Source organism: Anser brachyrhynchus (assembly GCF_964034855.1).
Source record: "Anser brachyrhynchus genome assembly, chromosome: 3".
Lineage (NCBI taxonomy): Eukaryota > Metazoa > Chordata > Aves > Anseriformes > Anatidae > Anser > Anser brachyrhynchus.
Window position 1 is genome coordinate 39,699,156 of NC_137696.1, and position 24,117 is coordinate 39,723,272.

At 37.6% G+C, this 24,117-nt stretch overlaps 1 protein-coding gene across 2 annotated transcripts in view; it reads right to left on the minus strand.

Annotated features, from left to right (window-relative positions):
* CRIM1 (cysteine rich transmembrane BMP regulator 1) overlaps positions 1 to 24,117 on the minus strand; it is a 181,400-nt gene that overhangs the window by 42,220 nt on the left and 115,063 nt on the right. For both annotated transcript variants that reach the window (XM_080583957.1, XM_080583956.1), the window contains 2 exons: positions 15,746 to 15,928; positions 11,955 to 12,152 (listed from right to left, as the gene is read on the minus strand). In XM_080583957.1, the coding sequence (XP_080440083.1) occupies positions 11,955 to 12,152; positions 15,746 to 15,928 (381 nt within the window). The remainder of the gene's footprint in view (positions 1 to 11,954; positions 12,153 to 15,745; positions 15,929 to 24,117) is intronic.

Genomic DNA, 24,117 nt, shown 5'->3' on the forward strand with positions numbered 1-24,117 from the left:
TTTGTTTCGTTTAATTTGGAATGTAGCATTTAAAATCAAAACAGGCTTTGTTTCACACTTTCAGTAATACCGTGTCAGGGAAATATCTACTCCTGGCTTTTTCAAAATTGGTTTAAAGTAAGGAAGTAACTGTTGTGTTTCATTTTTTTTTTCTTCTGCATGTTGTTAAATTTTCAAATTTGCCAATTCAATTGCTAAATTTACATTATTAAATATGAATGAATTTAAAAGCAAATACAGAACTTTTACTGCTGCTTCTAATTGACCATTAGAAATCTGGACTGCTGTGTATCTTAACCCCAAGAAACTAGACGTGTAAGGACAGGTGTTTGACACTACTGAATCCGTCATTTTATTCCACTTGCAACTGTTGTCCTCTCAAAAGAGAAGGGAAAAAAGCTACTATTATGATAAAACTATTTTTCCTTGTCATAGAAGTATGACAAAAGTATAAATCAAACACGTTCATTCAATTACTTTGTTTGATTCAAGCACAATGGTTATCCTAATTAAACAGACACAGGGGGGTCTGATTTCTTCTCTTAATCATCTTCATCTGTGCTCCCTGTGCAGCTCGACTCAGTATTGCTCTAAGCACACATATGCTTGAAAGCTACCAAAGTTTGGTGTAAAGAGTCCCAAACATATCAAAGTATTACTTACATATGACTATATGTAAATATTATGTTGTTTATATAATAAACTACAACACAGAGTGTGGTTTGATAGCAGTCAATAAATATATATCAAATAAAATCTGGCAAAGGGAGGATACTTTAGACCCTGAAACCGCAAGCATTTTATGCATATATGTATCTTTTCTTTTTCCTGGTTACATTTTTATATGTAGATTTATCTATACAAAACCAGCATCTTCTGCTGACTTCACGTTAACAAAGACATTTAAATCTGCATCATAGAAACATGCTCCATCAAAACACAAAATTATAAGCTCTATAGATACATTATTATAGAGCTTGAAAATTATCTTTTGAAAAGGTCTCCTTTGAATACCCCAAACACAAAAAATTAAATGCCATAATTGTAGCATGAGAAGTGGGATTGTACGCTTCACCACTCCATGCTAGAACTCCACAACCTCATCTTTCATATTCCCATCTTGTTAATGTGAACTGGTTTATAGTATAGCTAAAGGCAGTCAGATAAAATAGATTAACTTCTTGTGTGTACTGTTAAAAAGGCTAGAACATGGAAACACATTTTCAGGGTATAGCACAGAGAAGCTTTATTTTTACTTGTGAGCTCTACAAAGTATTTCCCCCCCTTTTTGGACCAGCATTATTGATCACAAAAAATAAAATAAAATCACAAAATTCTTTGGGTATAAGTGGGAAAAAAAATTAATTCCATAAATAAATTCTGCCCACTAATACTTCTAGTAGTTCTAACAATAATTAACTATGAAGATTTTTAAGATATTAATATTAATATTTAAGATATTAAGAAGGATAACAACAAGAAACTTTGCATAAAGGTCTTATTGTGCTCAGCCACAAACTTGGAACATAACTCTGAGGTGCATGCATTTAATTTACAATGACTTTTAATCCCAGAGAGACGACTCACATAAAATAGCAGTGCGTTCAGATTTGGCAGTGACCAGCCCTGCAACACTTGGAGAAAGTGTTAGCTATACATGAAGAGTAGTCAGCTCAGCATCTTACAGTGAGTATGAAATGAAAGCATATTCTGGGGGAGGGAGGGAGGAAGGAAGGAAAAAATGAGTCAAAATCACGTTCTATACGTGAAGAAAGACCTCTAACACCAATAATAAAGAGCATGCTTGTATTTGGGGAAAGTGAAATAGCTCCCTCTTCTGTAGTATTTTATAACACAAGCTGTCTCTAGAAGGATTAAGACATTCTAATCCTGGAAAACCAGCATCAACTGATTTACAGAAATAGAGCATCAGTGCATTCAAATATTTACTACAAAAATTAAGAAAAAAATTGCAAGTGAACATCAGTCTAACTTGTTACTGAATGTTTTTACCTGATAACTGGCTAAAAACTGGTCCTGAAGGGTGTGCTGCTCAACAGCCTTTCACTGGAGTGTATATACTTGTTTAAATTTTGTCTGCTGTCCAAAAAAGTTAACTGCAGCATACTAAGCAGCAGCATGTGTGTTTACTTAAGCTTCCTGTAAAAACATTCATATCATTCCAAGAGTGACTAAATGTTTTCCATCCTCATAGTTAGAATTCCAGGCTTCCCCGCCCCTTCAGTCCATTACATGAAAAGTATCAGTCTCAAGTCCAGAGCAAGAGAATTTCCTTCCTGGGTTTGAAATCCTTAATGCCTTGAAGGATTTTTTTTTTCCCCCCAATGTTTAGCTGTGTTCAGTGTTCATCAACTCAGTGTTCACTGTTATCAGTGTTCAACAACTCAGCATCACATAACATAAAATATATGCAAGGACTTAATAAGATATGAAATTTTTTTAATGTCACAAAGGAGTAGTAACTGTGAAAATATATTCATTAATGCTTCCAAACATGGTTCGAATCATCAGAAAGACTGCTAATTTCAAATTTTATTCATACAGTTATCCTGTATCTAAAATCATATTTTTTCCCCTCAAAAGTAACTATTATCCCAGATTATTTTTATTGTTGCAACTTGAAGAAGCCTCCCATGAACCAATGCTGCATGTGTGAAGGGGTCTTTTTTGCAGTAATGTGACCAAAATATTGACAAACTTTCTATTCCCAAGATGATAACTTAAAAACTTTTGACTGTTGTAATCAGTTTTTCCAGTTTTCAGTTTAGTAGGCAAGTATTCCCTTCAAATATATTTTGATATGAGTTTTTTGGACAACTTTAGGTGGAATGACTCTGAGAAATAACCACAGTGATCGAAGCAGAATAAATTAAGCTTATTTACTAAGAAACGATCACGAAGGTAAGAAAGCCATTCAGTTATCATTACTAGGTGGAGTTACAAACACTAAATTAGTGTGCATCTGGGCCACATCTATGAATGCTACAGGCACTGAAAAGAATTAATTAGATGATCCACAAGGTTCTTTAAAAGACATCCTTAGCTGCATTGATACACACACGTGTATATATATATTCACCAGCATTCCTTGATTGTTAGTCCTTTCAACAATCTTCAGAAACAGTTCTTTCAACGGTGATGATGTATCACTGAAAACTAGGAGAAGATTATTGTATACCAGTCTAGTGCTCTTGACTTTCTTAAACTCAGAAAGCCTTTTATTGGCAGTAGGTTTCATTGCACCCCGGGCTGTGTGGTTTGACAGTCTCAGCTGTCTTGTCTAAAAAAGCTATGCTAAAACATGATCTGGCAAACGTAAGCTCAATTCTCTTTAGAACTGTGTTTGCATCTCTTAATTGGTTTTGATGAAAAGATGGGTCCAGACCTACAGCGCTGATGCTGAAGAATAACTTACACTTCACGTTCTAAGTAGACGCCTGGGCCCAAATCCTACACCGGTGAACGCTGTTCTTTACCACTTCATCGTGAATGAATCAAATTTCTTTTCACGGGACTGTGCTGCCTGTTTTTACTTAATGAAGTGTTGGACACGCTAAAGGAACTGAACTGAATTACGTCTCAGCTAGAGTTTGGAGCCCTTTATTGATGAAAATGTTAATTTCTTTTTTGTGAAGATAAAGTGTCAGCCTTAATGACAGCGAACTAATGCAGGCCTTATTCATGAAAATCCTCTGAGAGGACCTTGTCTAACACAATTTCTCATTCACAGCTTATGCTGGAACCCTTCCACCTGTACCTGAGGGCTCTCATGCAGAACGACTCACTGGGAGATGGCCAGCTACTGTACATCAACCAACTTTGCTGCAACTTTCCATACCTATAGCCTTAGTCTGTGGGAGAAGCAAGGGAATGTAATTGACCTTAGTCTTTCCTAGGGAATGTTTTTGGCATCAATGGCAGTACTGAGCACTTGGATTTATTATTTTCATTTCAAAGAACCAATCATTTTCCTACTACCCTACCCAATATTTATTTCCTGTGTACAGGACTGTTATTCCTATTTGCAGATGGCCTGAGGGAGACATGGTTATTTCTATCTTTGTAGCTTGTTTGGTGTTATTCATATGCTATTACACGTTAACACAAAATATCTATTTGAAGTTCCAGTATCCAATTTTTCTTTTTTAATTCATTAAAAATGGAATTGCTACTAACATCCACATCCATTTTATTTAGGAAATGAAACAATTGTTAACCCAACAGAGAAGCAAACAGTTCTGTGAGCAGCAGCACTAACTAAAGACTGACTTTCTATGGATCCTTTTTATACAATAGGACAGATACCCATACCGGCTCCCGTGAAGAACCTGAAGAGAAATGAAGTACAAATGCATACTAAAACTTGGCAGTCCCTTGTGGCACTGAAGAATCACTTTGTCCCCTCTACCTATCTGCCTGTTTTCATTAAATCTTAGAAATGAGTTATCTTTGAGATTACTGTGTGTTGCAAGAAGCTATTGGCTCTACGGTGGGGAAAGCACAAAGGGCCAATATGATTACCTAAGGCTTGGCTGTTCATGAAGACAGTCTAGAAAACAAAGAAAGAAAAAACAGACTAAGTAGATAATAGATTAAGTAAACAAGGGCAAATCCAAAGGACCAATATCATTACAGCAGCTATAGAAGCTCTATAGAAGTATCCATCAGAAGCTTAAAACTAATTCTTTGTGTTGGATCCACAGAACATGATGGGCCTGCTTTTCCCATCCTTCACCAGTGAAAGGAGGTGCCTGCCTTGAAAAGCAATATAAGACTGAAGGGCTCAAGAATGGGGGTTGGCTGACGAAAGGAAGAAATGGCACAGAAAACCTCTGGGGTTTGTCTGGAACTACCACTTTTCTGCAAGGGAAGAGAGTTCCCTATGCCAGGAGAAGAATGCTGTTCAAAGCATTTTAGCAAGCTTTTGGGCTTTGCCTTTAACAGCTATCTGTTTAAACCAGCTTTGCAGCTTCTTATCCTCTGGTCTGTGTCTGACATTGCCCTGTCTTGCCCCCCTTCTTCCCCCCTCATCCCCATGCCTTATTCCACGGCCCTCGCTTTCTGCCTCTCCCCCGGCCCAGACACACTCTCCTCTAGCCACCCCCGCTCCCATCCTGGGCTTTTATCTGTACACAGCTTGCACAAGCACAACCCACGTGCATCGTTGTGTCAGAAAATTGGCAAGAAGTGACACAGGTGGACCTATTCTAACCAGAGGTCTTGCCAAAAGCCCTTTGATCACTTTGATGTTTACTTCAAGAAAAGACAACAACTGTATATTGTTGAGCAACAGTCGTCACCTGCATAAACACTGAAAACTGCACACAAACTGTTATTAATGTTTTCAGTTATGTATGCAATTTCCTGAGAGCATCTCCTCTCACTGAGGCTGAAAATACAAACTGTGATTCCCTGAATGAATCAAAATGACAATCTCAGTCAAAACATTCCACAGAAGGAATTTTGTTTTCCTCAACTTTCTGCCTTCCTCTAATACACATCTTCCCTTTTGCAACAAAAATTATTTTTTTCTTGTCTCATCTTCAGAGGATACTGCAAAATATATTGCTTCCTTTCTTTTTGCACCAACCTTTTAGGTACTTGAAGACTGCTGTCTTCTCATTCCAACTTCATTATTTCCTCTTTAAGCTAAACCAACACAGACACTCAATCTGTCCTCCTAGGACACATTTTTCAGAGCTCGTACTGTCCTTATAGCTCCCTTTCAGAGTCATCTCCTTGCTTGCATCCTTTTCAGAGGAACAATATCCAGAAAAGGACCAAGGGCTAGAATATCACACTTACCCATAGCAAAGAGAGCAACACAATTACTTCATATCTTGCAAACTGTACTTGTGACCATAATTTCAGCTTGCCATTTGCCCTCTCAAGGCTCTGTTAATCTATGTTCAACTTCTGCCCTTTCATCACCAAACGTCTCATGGAAAATGTTCCATGAAAAACGGGTTTTTCAGGAATCAGGACTCATGAAGAACTTCCTCCAAACACAGTCCAGCTGATTTTTCCCTTGTTCAATTCAGTCAATGTTTTTCTACCTACTTTCTGCTTTAAAACAAACAAATTTGTGCTCTGCTCTCCAAGATACTGGCTGCAGTTTCTAGCTTTGTTGTCTGGAGATTAAATAAAATCAGCTTCTGTTCAATTCCTGAGTTTGCAGGTTTGCTAGTGAAAACATCAAGCAGACCTGGACCCAGCACAGATGCTAGCAGATGCTAACCACAGTGCAACTGAAGAAAGGCTGTCCAGGCACTTGAAGACTAAAGCCATGCATGCACAGCCCATGGTGCTGGAGCACTGCACCCCTCCCCTACAGACACCTACCCCACGTTCCTGCTTTTCCTCTCAGCTGGTCTCTCCTGGCAGCTGCAGTGTAAAGGATCTGGAGCCCCTCACTCAGCCACCCGCTCCTGCATCAGCATAGAAGATGCAGATACAGGAGGGACTGGGGGCAGCTGAGTGATTACCATCTTTAGCAAGCCCAGCAAACCCCAGACAAGCTTTCAGAAAGTTACACATTTCTAACTGCTTGGAATGCGATGTCCAAGCAACACTGAAAAGTGTATCATGTACATAGATAGCCTATGCTATGGAAATGTGTCCAGTCCATGAAGACTCATTAAAAAGGGTTTACTGTGGAAAACTGATAAAAAACTGGAAAAGAGACTCTCCATTGTAATAATTTGTATTAAAATTGCCGTTCCCTTAGATCTTTAAATTAGAAACCTGTATATATATATCTGTACATCTCCAGTGTCTCCCATCATTGCATTCCAGTTTTCTCAGTTGTCATAATAACACCATAATTTTCTTCATGAAGTAGTGTGAATGTTCTAACTTGGTCTGGATTTATTGTGTTCAAAGGATTGAATACATTCATGTGCTGACATTTCTTGGGATACTTATGAGAGCAGGTATCTAACTTTTTTGTGATTAAGCATTTTCAAAATATGAACTTATCTCCGACCAAACCAGGACACACTCCGATAAAACACTTCAAGAACCTATGTTCACAGAACTTCTATGACATTATACTTGACCTCAACTGCAAATTTTATATGAAAGTATAATTCAAGGACTTCATCCTTACGCAGCTGCAGGAATGTGAACTTCTCTATAGGAACAGATATCTCCTTTCATTTAAACTGATTATAGAACAGCCAGCAAGTAACTGAACTGGCAAAATTGTTGGTGCAGCAGTATTTAGATGAAAGACAGGGGAAACGTCACCAGTGACTGATACTAATAAAGATTTGCTCTAGATGAGCTGTAACCAGGCCAGATCCACAGGCAGCTTTGATTTGAATCTGTAAGTCAGTTCTATGGCCCACAAGCCATTCTATCCCTCAACACTCAAAATAAAATAAATGATAGAAACATCTTTGACTAAATATTTTGGTTCACATGCTAAAGAGCTAATATCTGGCATACTTAAAGTAAGCTCACACAATTGAAGTCGGCTGCTGGCATGCTGAATTTGTTTTACTTGTAAACAAAAAGCCTGATGAGAAATAAACACATACTTTAAAAACAGTGGTAAGCATATTAGGTCTCTGACTTCTTATTCTTGATACAATGGTTATTTTAAAAATGGAAATATGGGCTTTAATTGGTCCATCAGCAACTAAACTGACAAAAATAATAGAAAGTTTTCAATAGGCATTATTCTTTCTTCCTGCTTTAGAGATGAAGCATAATTAAGATTCTAGCAGAAAAATATTTGTTTCCTACAACCTGTACAAGTCCTCAAAAAGTGAACTAGTAAAATGAGCTATACATATAAGAGAAGAAAAATAAAGTACATTTATGATGAATCTGCAAAATACAACTTAACAGTTATTACACATGGTTGTTTTAAACTGACATATAAAAAGAACATTATTTCACTATGGTGTACTTTTGTTGACCAAACATTTTACACTGTGAGTGGAATGTGAGTGAGAACTTGGAGGCAATAAAAGGGAAGTCTAAAAAGAGGTATGTTTACCCTTACAATGACTGGTAAACTGCTGTCTCAAAATCACTTGCTAACTTTACATTCATTTTATCCATTTATTGACTATAAGTTATGCTGCATTATGCCTTGCACCCCTATCTCAAATAACTTGCAAATATGATACTGTATAGCATCAGTGATCCCAGAACTTAGCCCATATGAGATATGGATTTTGGTTTTCTACACTGAACAGTAGGAGACAAGAGATGCAAAAGGATGGAAAACCAAACCAAACCAAAACAAACAACAGAATGGAGAACACAGGACAATGGGTTTAAGCTATTAGTGCAACATTTGTAATGCTTGAATTTCTATTCAGTAAACATTTCTGCTCATACACTACACTGCAAAACTAAGGTTAAGCTATAGTTATGCAGATTTAATGGGGTATTATGCAGAGAAGCATCATATGGCTGACACTTAGGGGATTTAATTCAGAATATGCTTTCAGAGAAAAATTTTAACAGATTAAGACAGATATTTAATCTTACCCCTTGACTGTTTATGTGGGACTATGTGCTATCAAAGTAAAAAGTCAAATGTGATGCCTTTAAGCTAAAAATTTAATAAGTTGCTGAAAACGCCATTCAGTATTACTCGCCTCCAGATGATGCACTCAAAACCAGATGACTGCAATTAGGCATACAGCACAGAACAGCTAGCACGACAATGTTATAAAGAGTGAAACTCAGATTTTCTGAGAAAAAAATAATTGACACAATAATCTAATTTAAATATTGATTCCATTACACTGTTGTAATATGTCAGTTGGATTAGTTCAGCTGGAAGGGACCTTCAAAGATCACCTAGTCCAACTGCCTGACCATTCCAGGGCTAGCCAAAAGTTAAAGCACGTTATTGAGGGCATTATCCGAATGTCTCTTGAACACAGACAGGCATGGTGCATCAACCACATCACAAGGAAGCCTGATCCAGTGTTTGACCATCTTTGTGGTAAAGAAATGTTTACTAAAGCCCCAGTCTGAGCCTCTCCTGGCTAAGCTCTGTGCCGATCCCACACATCCTGCCATCAGTGACCATGGAGCAGAGCCCAGCACCTCCCCTCCTCAGGGAGCTGCAGGGAGCAGTGAGGCCACCTCTCAGCCTCCTTCTGTCCAGACTAGACGACTGGTAGAGTGAACCTGTTTATCTCACAGTTGAACAATTAGGCCAAAGGATACCAGCATCAAAGGCCTTACTGAAACCCAGAAAGATTATGTCCACTGTCATCCCTTCGTCTACCACGTGGCTGACCTTATCGCAGAAGGGGATCAAATTACTAAGGTAGGGGATCAGATTGCTAAGGTAGGACTTTCCCTTGATGAACCCATATTGACTAGGTGAAATAATAGCTTTGTTCTTTAAATGCCTTTAAGTATCCGCCAGGATAATTTTCTCCATAACTTTTCCAGGGACTGATGTTAGACTAATAGGTCTGCAGCTTCCTGGGTCTTCTCTTATGCCCTTTCTGTAGATGGGTGTAACGTTGGCTAGCTTCCAGGCAGCAGGGACCTGCCTGGACTCCCATGAACTTGCACAGATGCCACTTCTTCCCTCTTTTCACAACCTTCATTGGCCACACCCAGAGCCTCATACCTATTCTGCAGTGGAAGCTGAGCAGGCAGACATGGTCTCCTCTTGCAGCTCTATGCAGTAACTTGCATTCACTCCTCCATGTCCCTCAAGTTGCTGCCTTTGTCCTGACACAGAGCAGATACTGGGCCTGCCTCAGCAGTAGCCACACCAGGTTGGCATGTGCATACTTTAGAAGGCATAGCACAGCTCCATTGATTTATCAACTTTAGGGCTCCCAGATGCTTCTCAGTCTCCCCACCTCTTCCTGAAGCTTGGCCACCAGACAGAGCAGTTCAACTGCCTGGGCACACCTCACACTGGTGTGTTTCCTTTCGCCCTCCATCTCAAGGAGCAGTGCCAGGCACAGCCCAAGAGCTGGGTGGTCGCACGAGCTTCTTGGAGCTCCATCTGGTTGGTGGTATTAGTTCTAACGGATGATGGAGGAACAGAAGTAGAAGACATGGCTTCTGTCGAGTGGTCACTATGTGTTGCTGTCAGCCAAGAAGGCTGTCAGGGCTGCAGCCCACACCTGCTGTGCACAGCACGCACAGCCCAAGATTGTCAGGACTCAGAAACTCCCTCAGATACCCCCTGGGACCTCACGAGCCTCATGCTCTTCTCAGAGTCCTGTGACTGCTGCTGTTACAAATGATGGCTCCCTGTGGCTTCCTCCATTTTTTTTTTTATTTGACATCAGCTGTATCATTGTTTGTTTAAAACAACAACTACAAAACAAAACAAAACCACAAACCCAACACAAAACCAAACTTCTAAAGACTAAAGTAGATGCTACATTTGCTTCTAGGAGGAAAAACTTGTCATAGTACAGAATTACCTAACCGAGTCCAGATGAGCTACCTTGCATACTATAAAAGCACTGTAGTGGCACTAGTGTGGTACATTAATGAAGTGTCCGCTTGGCTGCATTGGGACCTTTAGTAATGAATGATGGAAGCCTAAACTCTACACTGTGTTTGCTTCCCACAGTTCATCATAATTATCTCAGTCTGCTGTAGATATGCTTTTAATCCAATTGTACCTCATCCATTTTCTCCAATCTGGAACGAGAAAAAAATATTTGTCCATTCTTATTGGAGAAAAAAACTTAACATATTGAAAATACTTCCAAAAACCTACCTCTCCATGCTACCTTCCTAAGCTTGCTCTACTCGTACACACTAAATAAGGAGTGGTGACAGCACATAGTCTTTGATACCCATCAGGAGATGATCACTGGGGATTAAAACCTGTTAAACTGCTTCCTCGTCACAAAATTAATTCAGTGTGAAAGTAGTAACTCTCTACACTTCACATGAAGATTTTATACATTATCAGACACCTTCTTCATATCCTGTGATGTGAATTTTGGCATGAAAAAGCACCAATAAGAAAGCTTTAAGCTCCTCAGATTTCTCCTAAATAGCAACTACTCAATGAACTTGGATGGATACTGCAAATCAAGAAAGGCCACAAGAAGTTATACAAAATTAATTTCATTCTATCAGAGATGGAACAGGAAAAATAAGTGGCAGCTTACTGAGCCTGCACACCTGAAAATATCTGTACACTATGAATACAGCTTTGAAGACTGATCTAGAATTCTGATTTAGAAACTGAATGATCTGGTATTTTTCACGATGAGCATCTACTACAGAAAATGCAACTCTGAACATATACATGTATATATTTTAAATATATAAGTTTGCAAACCCTCACATTTTCATTGCCAGGCTGGGCAAGTGTTTGCCATATAGTTAAGTTAAAGCCTAAAATCTCAGTCTGTTATACAAGATGCATCTATTTCCACAAAATGTAATTACATTTTAAACTCTAAAAATTAAAATCTATCTCCCAGTTAATAATCATCCTTCGTAAGCTTCAATGAAATAATGATGCTTTAATTCGTACTATAATTATGCCCAATGTCCAACTATATTGTGCAAAGATCTTGAATCATCACTACATGATACCATTGAATATGAAGCGAGGAATAATTCAATTATCAGTAATACCTTTTGATGAACATTTCGGTCCACTATTTCCTCCTATATTTATTATTAAGCTGTAAGCATAACTAAGTAAAATTAGTTAACAATGCTGAACTTAAATGACCTCTCACTATGCTTTATTGCACCAAAGGAGTATTGAGCATGGGCACATGCCGTTGTGGTTAAACCATGTTGTAGTCAGAATTTAAAAATTAGCTACCTTCTCTCTAGCCCCTGTGCCATTAGTTTATTAGGTCACAGGAAATGCTGTACCAAAGCTATAAAGTAAATTAGGAACTACCAGGTAAGAAGTAGCCATGGCGGAATAAAGCATAATAGGGAAATACAGATCTCACCTTCACATACTGGGCAGCACTCTCCAGGGACTTTGACAGGATTCAAACAGCTCTGTCCACAGGCTGTTGCAACACAGTGAGCATCTCCATTGATACACTGGCAGAAAGTACAGTCATCCTCTCTCCAGCGGTCTCCATGAGCCTGGATCTGACCATTGGCATAACAGCCAGCAGGGTTATTTATGGGGTAAACTGGGTCTGAAATAAGAAGTTGCAATAGAACAAGAAGTTTTAATGCCTTTTTATGCCTAAATTTTACATGCGAATAACTGCAATGACAGGATGTTATATTAGTTAAAAAAGGTTATGTAAAGCCACTATCAAACACTAAGAACCACACTGTGGCACACAGAGATTAATTAATATAGGTAACAATTTAGATATTTTAATGTTGATATTTACTGTTGAAAATGTAAAGTTAGCTTATACTGAGCATTCATAAATTCAGTGTTCTATTTTTAAACATTTCAACTCAAATTTTGAATTTAACAAGCAGATCTGGAAAGGAAAATGCATGTACAGATGGCTGGGTTTTATTTTTTAAAAGGCTCGGTTTTTGGATCTTCTGCTTTTGTTTTTCAAAAAATTTTTTTTTTTTTTTTAAACTGACTTCACAGATTCTAAACGAAAACTGGAATCATCTCAATGAACCACTGCAATGACTCATGTCAACATGTCACTGAATGTCAACGTTGCATTTTTCCTACATGAAAAAAAAAAGACTCAACAAAACCTGGGATAATACTCTGAAGTTTAATCAACCATCTCTGAAACAAAGGCAAAATGAACAGCAGTTGCTAATAGCTGTTGTCTTATTATGAGCCATTGTTTCAGTTTATGACACTAACAAACTCTGAAAATTCAGAGTGAAACTGCACACAATTTCTATCTGGCACTCACTCTTACCCTGAATTTTAGTGATATTCCCCATTTTAACAGAAAGGGTTAAGTTATTTCAAAAACAGGTAGTTTGGGGAACAAAAGACTTTAAAAACTAAGATGTTTCCTAATCTCTTAACTTCTCAACTTACATGTTTTGAGATTTCCTTGAATCTATAATTAATTATTTTGACCTAACCAGAAATGAAATCATATGCAATCAAATAAAGTGAATTTTATCATACAATTCATGGGTGGGATTCTGATTGACACATGAATACTGAGAAAGCACAGAAAAGCCACGTATACCAGTATTATTTATAACAGTCACTTTTGTGTGTCAAAGGACAAAGCCCCTGGTATCCTTGAAAAGTCACTACTGTTTAAAACTATAAATTGAGCCCAACAAATTTCATTTTCTGATGCTGAGGAGTCCAACATGACTTTCAGAAAGAATTCTTTCTGGAGCTAATACAAGAATGGCTTGTACCTGTACAACACAATGAATGTGAAATTTACTATTCCTTATCTTAAAAATGTTTGAGAATAGAAAGAAGGGTGGTATTTCATTGTATTTCTATCATCAAGAAAACATCAGAAGAAAAAAAAAATCAGTCATCTTGAAAACTACTGTCAAGAAATAAACAAATAGAGCAGGGAGAGAAAAGACCACCTCTTCACCAACTATAACAGCATGAATAAGCTGACTGTTGAGTATACATTCTGCCCATTTTTCAAAGAAAGTTAGTCAATTTAGATGTCACTTAACATAACCTGAGGTATTAAGAAAGAGATCAGAGTTTGTTTTTTTTTCCCTTTTTAATTGCTTAAAAGAAGCAGGAAAATTACAATATATTAAAAGGGAGCCAGTTGACTAGACTTACTTAAGAGAACGCATGTAAATCAAATAGGATTTATAGTAGAATACAACAAATTTTACCATCCAATCATTTAGAAGTGAGAAATCAGACTCCTTGATTTAGTGCTACAAGCCCTATCACAAAAACATGCAACAGAGAAGTCATGATTTGACAAAGAACCCTGCAACTTGGCTTCTCAATCATCTCAGCAGAAATTGAGTCAGAGCTATTACTTGAAAAAGGAAGTTGTACTAAATAACTGTAAATTATCATCATTTTATCTACCAAGGACCTGTCTTAAAAAAAAAGTTTTCATTGCAGGTCCAATACACACCGACTCATCAAACCCAAATGAAATGAAAGCAGGTTTTCTTGATAGTCTTATTCAAAGGTCACAAGATATGGAAAAGTCAACTTTAAACACCGTATGATACAGCAGAACAATGTAATGACAAATAATAAGATTGCTGACTATTTAAATCACCAAACTAAGAGGATGAAGGACATACCTAGAACTGTAAGTCCAAATCTAGACAAAAATTTGAGTATATTAGAGGGCCCAGATACAGCACATATATAGATATATTGTTTATTCATTTTACTGTCATGATGCCCAATCTCAGAAGACTTACATAAGTAAATCATTGTAATTACAGGAAATAAAAACAGATCTTATGTATATTATAAACTCAGCAGCTTATAGAGCAATTCAGCGGTGGATCTGCACTTAGAAAAGGTTTTACTACATCACACATGCCATTTCTAGATTTTTTAAATCTTTCATTAAATAATGGTATAGCACTGAATCTTCATCATCCTGGTATTTCATTATCCAGATGTTTTTTGATCTCAGGAGTGTTTTGTTAGGCAATAACAATCTAAGCCGCCAAAACCTCCAATAGTATCCTTCAAAAGTATCCTTCAAAGACTTCAAAGAGCCCCCAAAAGTATCATTCACAATATTCTGTGCTTGTTGAAAAGATCTAGCTCCTGTAGCTGCCTCTTTTAGACTTTATTTATTTTTATTTTTATTTTAACACAAAGTTCTTCATTTTTATAATTATCTATGTGGAATTAAGCACATATATGGATAAGCACAATAATGGATATTTTGGCTTATTTGCTCCACAAGGAACTATAGGAACACTGAAATTAAGTTCATACCAAACTGTTTGAAAGTGACTTTAGTAGCTAGATTCTTCTCCTATTAGGAGATTTCAGATTTCCAACTTTTTTTTTTTTCTCCCAACTTATTTTCGGGACATCATTCCTAAGTTTACATTTAACCACACAGACCAGATGTGCTTCACAGGCCTTTGTCTACGTTGTGGCCATACCCTGACCCACAATGGGGCAAGATCCAAGTGTAGAGCAACAGCCCTTCATCTTCCTCCCCTGGAATCCTGTTTGTATTCTGGCAGAAGATGTGTCAAATACTTTGTAGTGTAAGCAAGAGGGTCAATGTGAAATTTCCCACATGATCTTTTTTTAGGAGGACCGCAGGCCTAAGAAGCAGATGAGCTGGCTGTCAACAAGGCAAAGGATGAAGAGAAAAACACTGAAGCCAGATTACTGCCCTGGCTCTTTGCTATAATTGTATACATTGCTGTAGCTAAACAGAAGACTGAAACAGAATGACTGGAAGAAGCAGGCTGCAAAATGATAGATACAGTCTTAGACACACCGCTGCTGTTTTGGAAGAGTCTAAATACCTCGTGCAGAAATTAGCAACAGCTTCTTATGGCCTTTGGGAAGAAGGCCCCCCAAAAGTACAGCATATGTGGCCATGTCTAAGAATGTTCTAATGCAGAAGGGAAAGGAAACCTCAGCAGCTCTATAGGAAAAGGGCAGAGTGTCAACATCAGAGAAACATCACAAAAATACAAGATGTACTCAGACACAACAACCAAGAAAATTAAAAATAAATTGAATTAAGAAACAATTGGCAAACTTTACAACAACAACATGAAGCGCTTGCTTATTTTCCTTGAAAGGTCAAAATAAAGAAAGCAGCAGAATTAATAAATAAAAAGGATTGAAAAGATAGTGTACCTTCACACACTGGACAGCACTCTCCTTCCGGCACATAATACCTGTCACAGTGTAGCTCACCACACTGGGCAGAGAAGCAAATAGAGACTCCACCTTGACACCGACAGAAACGACATGCATCCATTCGAAACATGTCTCCATCGTAATATTCCATGCTGTTAAATATGCAAGTTGGCTTCACTTCTGAAAGAAGAAAAAATAAGCAATGTCTTTTATGGATATTGATAAAGGAGAAATAGTTAAATTCGGTTTGCTACCAACAAAAACAGAGAAGGAGAGAGCTGATTTTTTCCTTCTTTAAAAAAAATATTTTTTAAGGCACACAGTATATTTTATTGTCTGTTTAAACAATGGAAAAAATAAAATACTATTCAAAATTATTTTCAGAGCTGTTAGTTATTTACAATGAAAATTCTGAATTTTTAAAATTAAAGTAATGAAGGAAAGTTAAGGCACTTGTTTTCTTCATCAGTTTCACATCCTGGATAAGCTAAAAGCTATTTCAGCACAGCTTTTTTCATATTTTAAAAAGCAATTTTCTGATGTTTCTTAAGTGTAACTTTCCTGTCTACGGGACTCTGGTACACAAGTGGATTAATTGCATTAGTACAGTCCAATACATAGGTATTGTTTTTTTTTATTTTAGAAGGAGATACATGTATTCCATGACTACATGATCTGGTACACAGGACAGAATACTTCCTAATTCAAGCAAACTGCTGTCATGCTAGTCGCCTCACAACTATACTCTCCACATAAAATAACCTCCATTGTAATAACTAGTATGTGGTCACTGGTGTTTTTTAAACACAACAAGACTACTTCAACTGTATCTCTTGTACAGCAAAGCCCGAATTATAATTAAATCCTAGCTGAGTAGGAAACTAAAAAACCTCAAAAAGGACTTTTTTTTTTTCCTCTCAAGTACTGAAGAGATTTGTTCCAGATTTTGAAGCATCACGGACACCTCACAAGGCCTCCTTAGTGCTTTTGGACCTTGCAGCTATCTGCACACAGACAAACACTCTTACACCTCCATCACCCATTGCCGGCAGTGCATGTGCGGTTCAACCAGCTATGGATGCACATACGATGCTGTGCAGCTCCACAGCCTAGTGCTAAATCACTGAATTGTGGTGACTCAAGGAACTGTAGAACAACTACTCCACATTAGTCATTAAGAAATCATTGCTTTACAGTTTCATCATTATATTATCCATTGAAGCCTTCTCCCTCTTCCCCACTATGGAATAATTTTTTTTTTTTGTCCTTCTCTGAAACTAGCCCAAGACACTTAAAAAAACAGTACCTGAAGTAAAATAGTATATATTAAACAGATATATTTGTTCAGAAGCTATGAATCTATCAGCTTCAAAAGCCAAAGGTTCTGAGAACAGGAGGTCACTTGTTTCAGCAACAAAATAAAAATTAAACAAACAAACAAACAAAAACAACCAAACTGTTGATAAAAACATTAAATTTCATTATATCTGAACTAAACATAGCAAGGGAAAGAAAGGAAGAAACATGTATAGTATATAAAGAATGATGAAGAGGAAAGAGGGAAGTGATGAAAATAACTAAGTCACACAGGAAGGTGAAAGTAGATACCTATGATTTTTTATTATTTCCTGAGACGTGCCAAATTTCTGTAGAGAACAAACCATCACTAAAAGCCTGAACAACAAATGTCAAAACCATACTGAATAATCCCCCTTCAATACACTAATTTATACTTTTACATACAAATATCCAAACCAGAGCATACTTAAAAACATTCCACCTTTAAAAAAAAAAGCAGATGATTGCATATGTTGTTGATTTCCATAGAATACATGGAAACCTGTTTATTTACTTATATGTGTAATATCTAGCCACATAGGGCTCAAAATTGTGCCCACTTTGAGTTCAGGTTTTTTTTGTTGTTGTTGTTAATACTCATATCTCACATGGGATACGAAAAAATATTTCAAATTTTGAATTTGCAAAATCCCCTTGAATCCTCTTAATTTTGGGGGCTGCAGACTCTTCATCTAAGTTGCTCTTGACATTACTGTAGATTTTCTTTAAAATTCTAAAGCATTTCAGTGACTCTAGTATTTCTTTCCACACACACCTAATATTGAGCTCCAGTCTCAAGTCATTTAATATGACTGTAAAATGTTAGGGTTGAAACTTGGAAGTACCCTGAGCAATGTTTGATTTTATATGCCTGTTCTGCCTTTGAGGCATAATGTAGAAAGCAGTGTAAAAAAAAAAAAAAAAAGAGTAAAAAGAGGAAATACCACTGTGTCCGGGAAAACAGCTATGACCTCATTAGAAAGCTATTCACATAAACAAACACTTGAGAAATATTTCAAGTTTATGTAGCTCAAGCTGTTAGTATAAAACCTTCTCAAAAAAGGAAAAAGTGCCAAGAACTCAAAAGGCATTTAATCCATTTACTCCTGACTTAACTCTTTTGATTGCAGCTTTCCAGATTTTTACTTCCCCCCTCCTCCAAAGAGTAGATCTGAATTCCTGCATAGTTAGGAAAGTAGAATCATCATCTTCCATAAATCAACATTCATTTTAAAATGACCAAACAAGACCAAACAAGTAACTGTAAATCCTGAAAGGAAACAATATATTTTACTCCTATGACAAAAAATACCACAGAATGACACTACGTGTGTATTTTTACAAACTAGATCTATGCTAGCGTATATGCGCACTTATTAAATGACTGAGCTACCCATATGCATCCAGCTATGAGATAAGGATTACCGTTGTTAGATCTGCACAGTCTAAGGACTCAGTCTAGCCAAAACAAGCACAATAAGAACTCTAGCCTTAAATATTCATAAAGTGAAAGCCTAATAAGAGAGCTAGCATCTTGCTGTGGAATTTGTACCAACACGTTTCTTTTAGAAAGATAAACTGAATGATACTCTCAGTTCTCTCTTGCTTTTTTTGCTTTAAACAGCACTAATTGTATTGCTTTACTGACCTATGTATGTCAGCCACAAAGGAGAGAAAGAATACAGCTATCATTAAACAAATGCATCTTTTCCTGAAAGGCTAGCCACCACAAATTTATTATTCTATTAATAAAGAAAATGCTGCAGGTAGAATTCTTCAAGTACCAAAGTCTCCCCACGTGACAAAGTAATTGCAATCGTCTGAACTGCACAACACCAAGCAGTTAAAGCTGCCCAAAAAGCCAAGTCCCTCTTCTGATGCCAGCTACCACAATGACACAGTAGGCACGAGACAGCCAGCCAGGCCATGGATTCATGAACACGACCTCAGCGTCTGCCAGCTATCACATAACCCATGGCAGAAGACTGACCCTGACCGAGCATGGGTCAACCTGTGACAGGAGCCAGAGCAGAGTGGATGTGACCTAGCATGATGAAGAGTTCATACTGCCTTTTTTGCTGGTTTTGATAGGACAGATGATACCAGATCTCTGCTCTGATGTAAAGTTAAGCATGACTAAGAGAGAATACTTGACTTGGCATTGAAATTCCTGTCCCAGAGTAAAATCAGGAAGAATTCTGGCACAAATTTAGCTCTAGAGATTGCCTCAGTTAGCCACAGCTGTTTTGTTTGGGAGCAAGAGCCCTGAAGTCAGACTTGCACTGAGCCACGCAGCCTCATGCTACATGGACACAAACAGTGCTCATTTCTGAAGCCATTTATCTCCAAACTGAACTGCAGACAGAAACAATTTGTTTGATCAGACCAGTTTTCTATGGCATTTTACCTTTTACTTTTAAATTTAATAAAGTTCCATAGGCTGAACTAATCCAAAATAAAATTTCTGTAATTGAGACTTGTGTAGCTTTCTAGTACTGGTAATTTTCTTTGACTACAATCAAAGAGCAGCACAGAACCATGTGCGAGTTTTGCAACCCACTCTTTGCTAGACAGTAGCTCTGCACACGGTCATTCCGAGCGCACGAGATGCTCAGGCATCAGCTGTCTGTAGGCAAGTTCAGGCATTTTCTTCTGTAGTGTCAGAAATTCCAGCCTGTCCGAAGCGGAAGAGAGATTCAAAACAATCTTCTGTTGTTTCAAGGATGAGAAGGTTTGTGATTCCAGCACTTTGGACGTTCCTTTAGTATACAGAAGGATTTGTACCAGACTCCTGAAGGACACTGGTGCAAGTGCTGTGAACTTTCCATTAAATGAAAGGGAAGGAAATTGACAAACTTTATTCCTGTGTCAGTACAAACAAAATATAGAAAAGCTTTCAGTTTTTCAAAAGCTGTGCTGATAAGGAGTTTAGAAAAGAAAAGGATACAGTTAATTTGAATTAGCCCATAACAATGTTAAAGGACAACACGTTGTACGCTTTTGTTTGCCTGCAAATATATTTAAACAAGCCAGGTGAAAAAAAATATTGGCTTCTTACTCTTCAGACTGTATTACTTTGTGCAATAAACTTCTCATTAAACACAACTGTAGGACCACTCTGGAAGTCCTTTGGTCCTGCATCTAGGAACAGTGATTAGGACTAAAACAAATCTGTAACTATTATTACAAGTCAGTGCAATTATTTATACGTGATTTTATGTGATTATGTATATGCAATTGCACAGTTTGAAGGAAAGAAACATTATTTTGTGGCACCTGTGGTCTGTAAAAGATATTAAAAAACATAGGAAACCGATGTAATCATAGAAAAAAATCAGATTTACACAGTGAGGTATCTAGTAGATAAAGTCCACAGCAGCACATTAGAAATCACTTTTGTGTTCAGATTCCGCAAGTTATGTACAGTGCCTACCTTCAGCAAGATTTGTTTTCTCTGTCTACCTCACAAGCCTATCCCAATCCATTAATCTTTAGACAACTCCAGAGGAAAGACAGATGTGTAGGTTGATACCGGTGTCTTTTTATTATTATTTAAAACACAGTAGACGAGACCTTAAGGCATAACCCTGAGAGACAGAAGGCTTATTTCCAAGTCACCACATAGGGTGGAGGTGAAATCATGGAAAATAGCATGGAAAGATATCCCAACAGAAGCAGCTCTACCTAAAACATTCCCAGCTTAATATTTTCTTTAAAAACATCAGTAATGGAGGAACTGCAACCAACTAAACAATTCTACAGTTCAAATACGGTAACTAAACTCAAATTACATCATGGGAAATTCAGGTTAGACAGAAACAGGAAACAAAAGGAAGCGTCCTAGGTTTCATTACTTTTCCCATCTTTAGGGTATATGTGGGTATATGTAATACTGTTTATTACCTTCCTCCAACCTGCAAATTTGTTGCTAAGAGGACCGATTCTGGGTGTCCCTGCCACCATCTTCTCCTGCAGACTAAATACACTCATTCCTTTCAGATTTTATTGTTCTTGATAAGTTCATGCCATTAAATGTCTCATTGTTTCTGTGGCTTTCCTCTATGCTATCCCCCTTTTGCCCATACAACCTTCTAGAAGAGGAACTTTTTAACACTTGGCATTAAGTTACAGTAAACCTAGCACAGAAAACCACCTGGGTGGCCAAAGGAGGAGCTGGGGCCACCAAACGCTGTGGCTGTGCTCTAAACACCCCGCTATGGTGTGACATTTTCTAGATAAAATGTCGAGCAATTCCTGGAAGCAAGCCATGATCTTTGTAAGGGAGGAATACATTTAAATCCCAGTAGTCTCTGTCAATCTATCACAGAGAAAATACATGCTGTGATCAGTTTAGCCCTAGGCATGTTCATAGGACACAAGCATCTGCAAAAATCTCAGCACCATTAAAAGTACTGGCATACCCCATCATTCATCACCAGTCCATCTGTGTGATATGCCTCCAGTGTATGAGAAAAGCTTAATATTTCAGAAAAAAAGACCTAAATATGTTAGCACAAGGGCCTGATTTGGCATTATAGCTAAATGATGATGCTCAGCAGTAGGATCTTAGCACAGGTCTAACCATCTCCTCCTCCTCTCTTAAAAAAATAAATTAATTCTAACCTTGTCCTCCAAAGTGTTGGTGACTTTGTTGAGGTTTAAGTGTGTACCGAGAGTCAGAACATAACCAGAGACATTAGCTTACCAATAGAATTCCCTTTGGCAAAAACAAACAAACAAACAAAAAACATTACTTCACCAAAATAAATACTAGAAGTTACTTCACTTTACTTTTAAAACCATACCAAACTGCACCATCTAGCATTTAATATTCTTTGTACATGACATACGATCAGTTCCACAGAATATAAGTAGTATCTTCGTTTTCATTAATAAATGAATAAATGAAGTAAGTTAGACTTCGTATTTGACTGGCCTCCAGTTTTCTGCACCTTCTTTTTTCCTTCTCTTTTAAATGTAACTGGTAATTGCACATATTGTTTCGGATACTTTTCCCAATTTGACTACAGCAAGTATAATCCAGGTTCAGAGGATCTAAAACATTTGACATAGCTTGGTAGACTAGCCTGTTTTTTCAGTGTAGTAGACCAAATTCTCACATGACCGTGACTGGTGATTAACCTTGATTTTCAAATACTGCTAAAATGTTCTGAGTCAAAACAAGCAAGCACGAAAAAACAATAACACGCCCCCCAAACACTAATTCTTCTCATCTTTTTGGAACAAGGGTATCTTCTTTTCATATTAATCTTCCATTTATTATTTACTTCTCCATTTGTTGTCTTTTGCTCCTTGAAAGCGACATTTTGCGTCTTGATTTTTCTTACAGATTATCCATTCTGTACTACCAGTACTCCCACTTTAGCAAGGTTTGTATCCAACTATTGTTTTTGAAGAAAAGCACAATTCTCGTTAATACCATTTGTTCATTCTTCACTTTCCATACAATCCTTCCAGCTCTTTGACAGCTTAACCAAAATAAAACATGAACTTCAAGAGAGCAACTTTATTATCTCTCCTGCTCTACGAAAAAAACAAAACCTACCATTTCACAGTTATGTTCTATCTTTGCATTCTCACGTAATCCCCTCTAGTCACTGGGATCAACTCTAGAACAGTTCTTCTCAATTTGATGTCAAAAATATCCTGAACATATCCCAGTAACTGGCTGGACAATCTCAATGGTTTTTATTTTAAAGTAGGTCTCTATTTAAAGTAAAAAAAACAGCTCCTATTTTTTTAGATGCCTGGAGAGAGATATGCAGCAATGTTTAATTAGGATCACGATTATATTTAGTTCTTTGCTCTAGGACAGACACTTGCCCTGGTCAAATCCTTATTTCTTAAGAGTAAAAGGCAAATAATATTTTTCTTTGTCATGTAAGTTTTGTAAGGATTAGTGCAATGAATAATGAATGGGATCCTGACAACTGATGCCTGTGGGGTGTTCCACTTGGACTCTAGTCCTTCCTCTTTAGCAGAAATTTTCCTTGCTGACACAATATTCCCCATGTAAGATTTCTTTTAGTATTCATTGATGCTCCCTTTAGAAATAGGTGATTCATATTTCCCTTTAGAAATGATAGCATCACCTCTAACCTTTTCCACACTGTGAGCTTAATAACAGAATAACAACTGCTGTGAGGAGTAATTGCACCAACAGGTGACAAGAAGTGTAATTAGAGAGGGATTTAATTTCTCCTGCAACACAGTATCAATACCATAGACTCAAGAAAGCCAAGAGGTTAAGAGAAAAGAAAAATTGCTTATGTCATTGGTATTTTCTCAAATGCAGAAAAAAATTAAAGAAGTGGTTATGAAACAGAGGTCGTGTGTCACATCAGGTGAGCGAGCATGATGATTTAGGAGCTCACTTCCATAACACCATATGATCAAGAAGAGTACAGCCTGAAACAGCAGTATAGAAATGGTCACAGTTTCAAGCCCCAGTGGAAGTTGTCATCTTTTCTTCCCCATATCAATACCTGTTACTGTTGGGCAATGGAAGTTGAGAGCTCACCTCCTGGGGGGGGCAAGGGAGCAGCAGTGGCTCCACAGCCACTCCTGGCAAGGTCAGACGCTGAAATCATTGCTCCTACGTGGCTGTGGCAGAAAGCAGTCACCTTGGACCAGTTGGATGCAGTGACTACCAGGACCACTCTCACACATGCAATTTGATGTCTTTCATAAGACCATCAGAGACCCTTTTAAAGTAGCTGCTGCATTCAAGGAAACTTATCCAAAAGTGGAAGCCCTGACTGACAGAAGTAAGCAGCTGCAGGATGCTCTAGCAATATGCTCTCAAATTTCTAAGGCACAGCTCAGTCACTACGTGCTTTAGCGCAACCTACATTCAAGAGGCCCATGCGTCAATAGCTAATTAGAGAACAGGCAGTTTGGATGCTCTCGTTTCCAAACATTTCCACTCTTGCTGCACATGCAGCTTTCAATCTCTTTAGATTCATTTATTGATGCTTGTAATTGAATGCTGAATCATTTTTTTTTCCTTA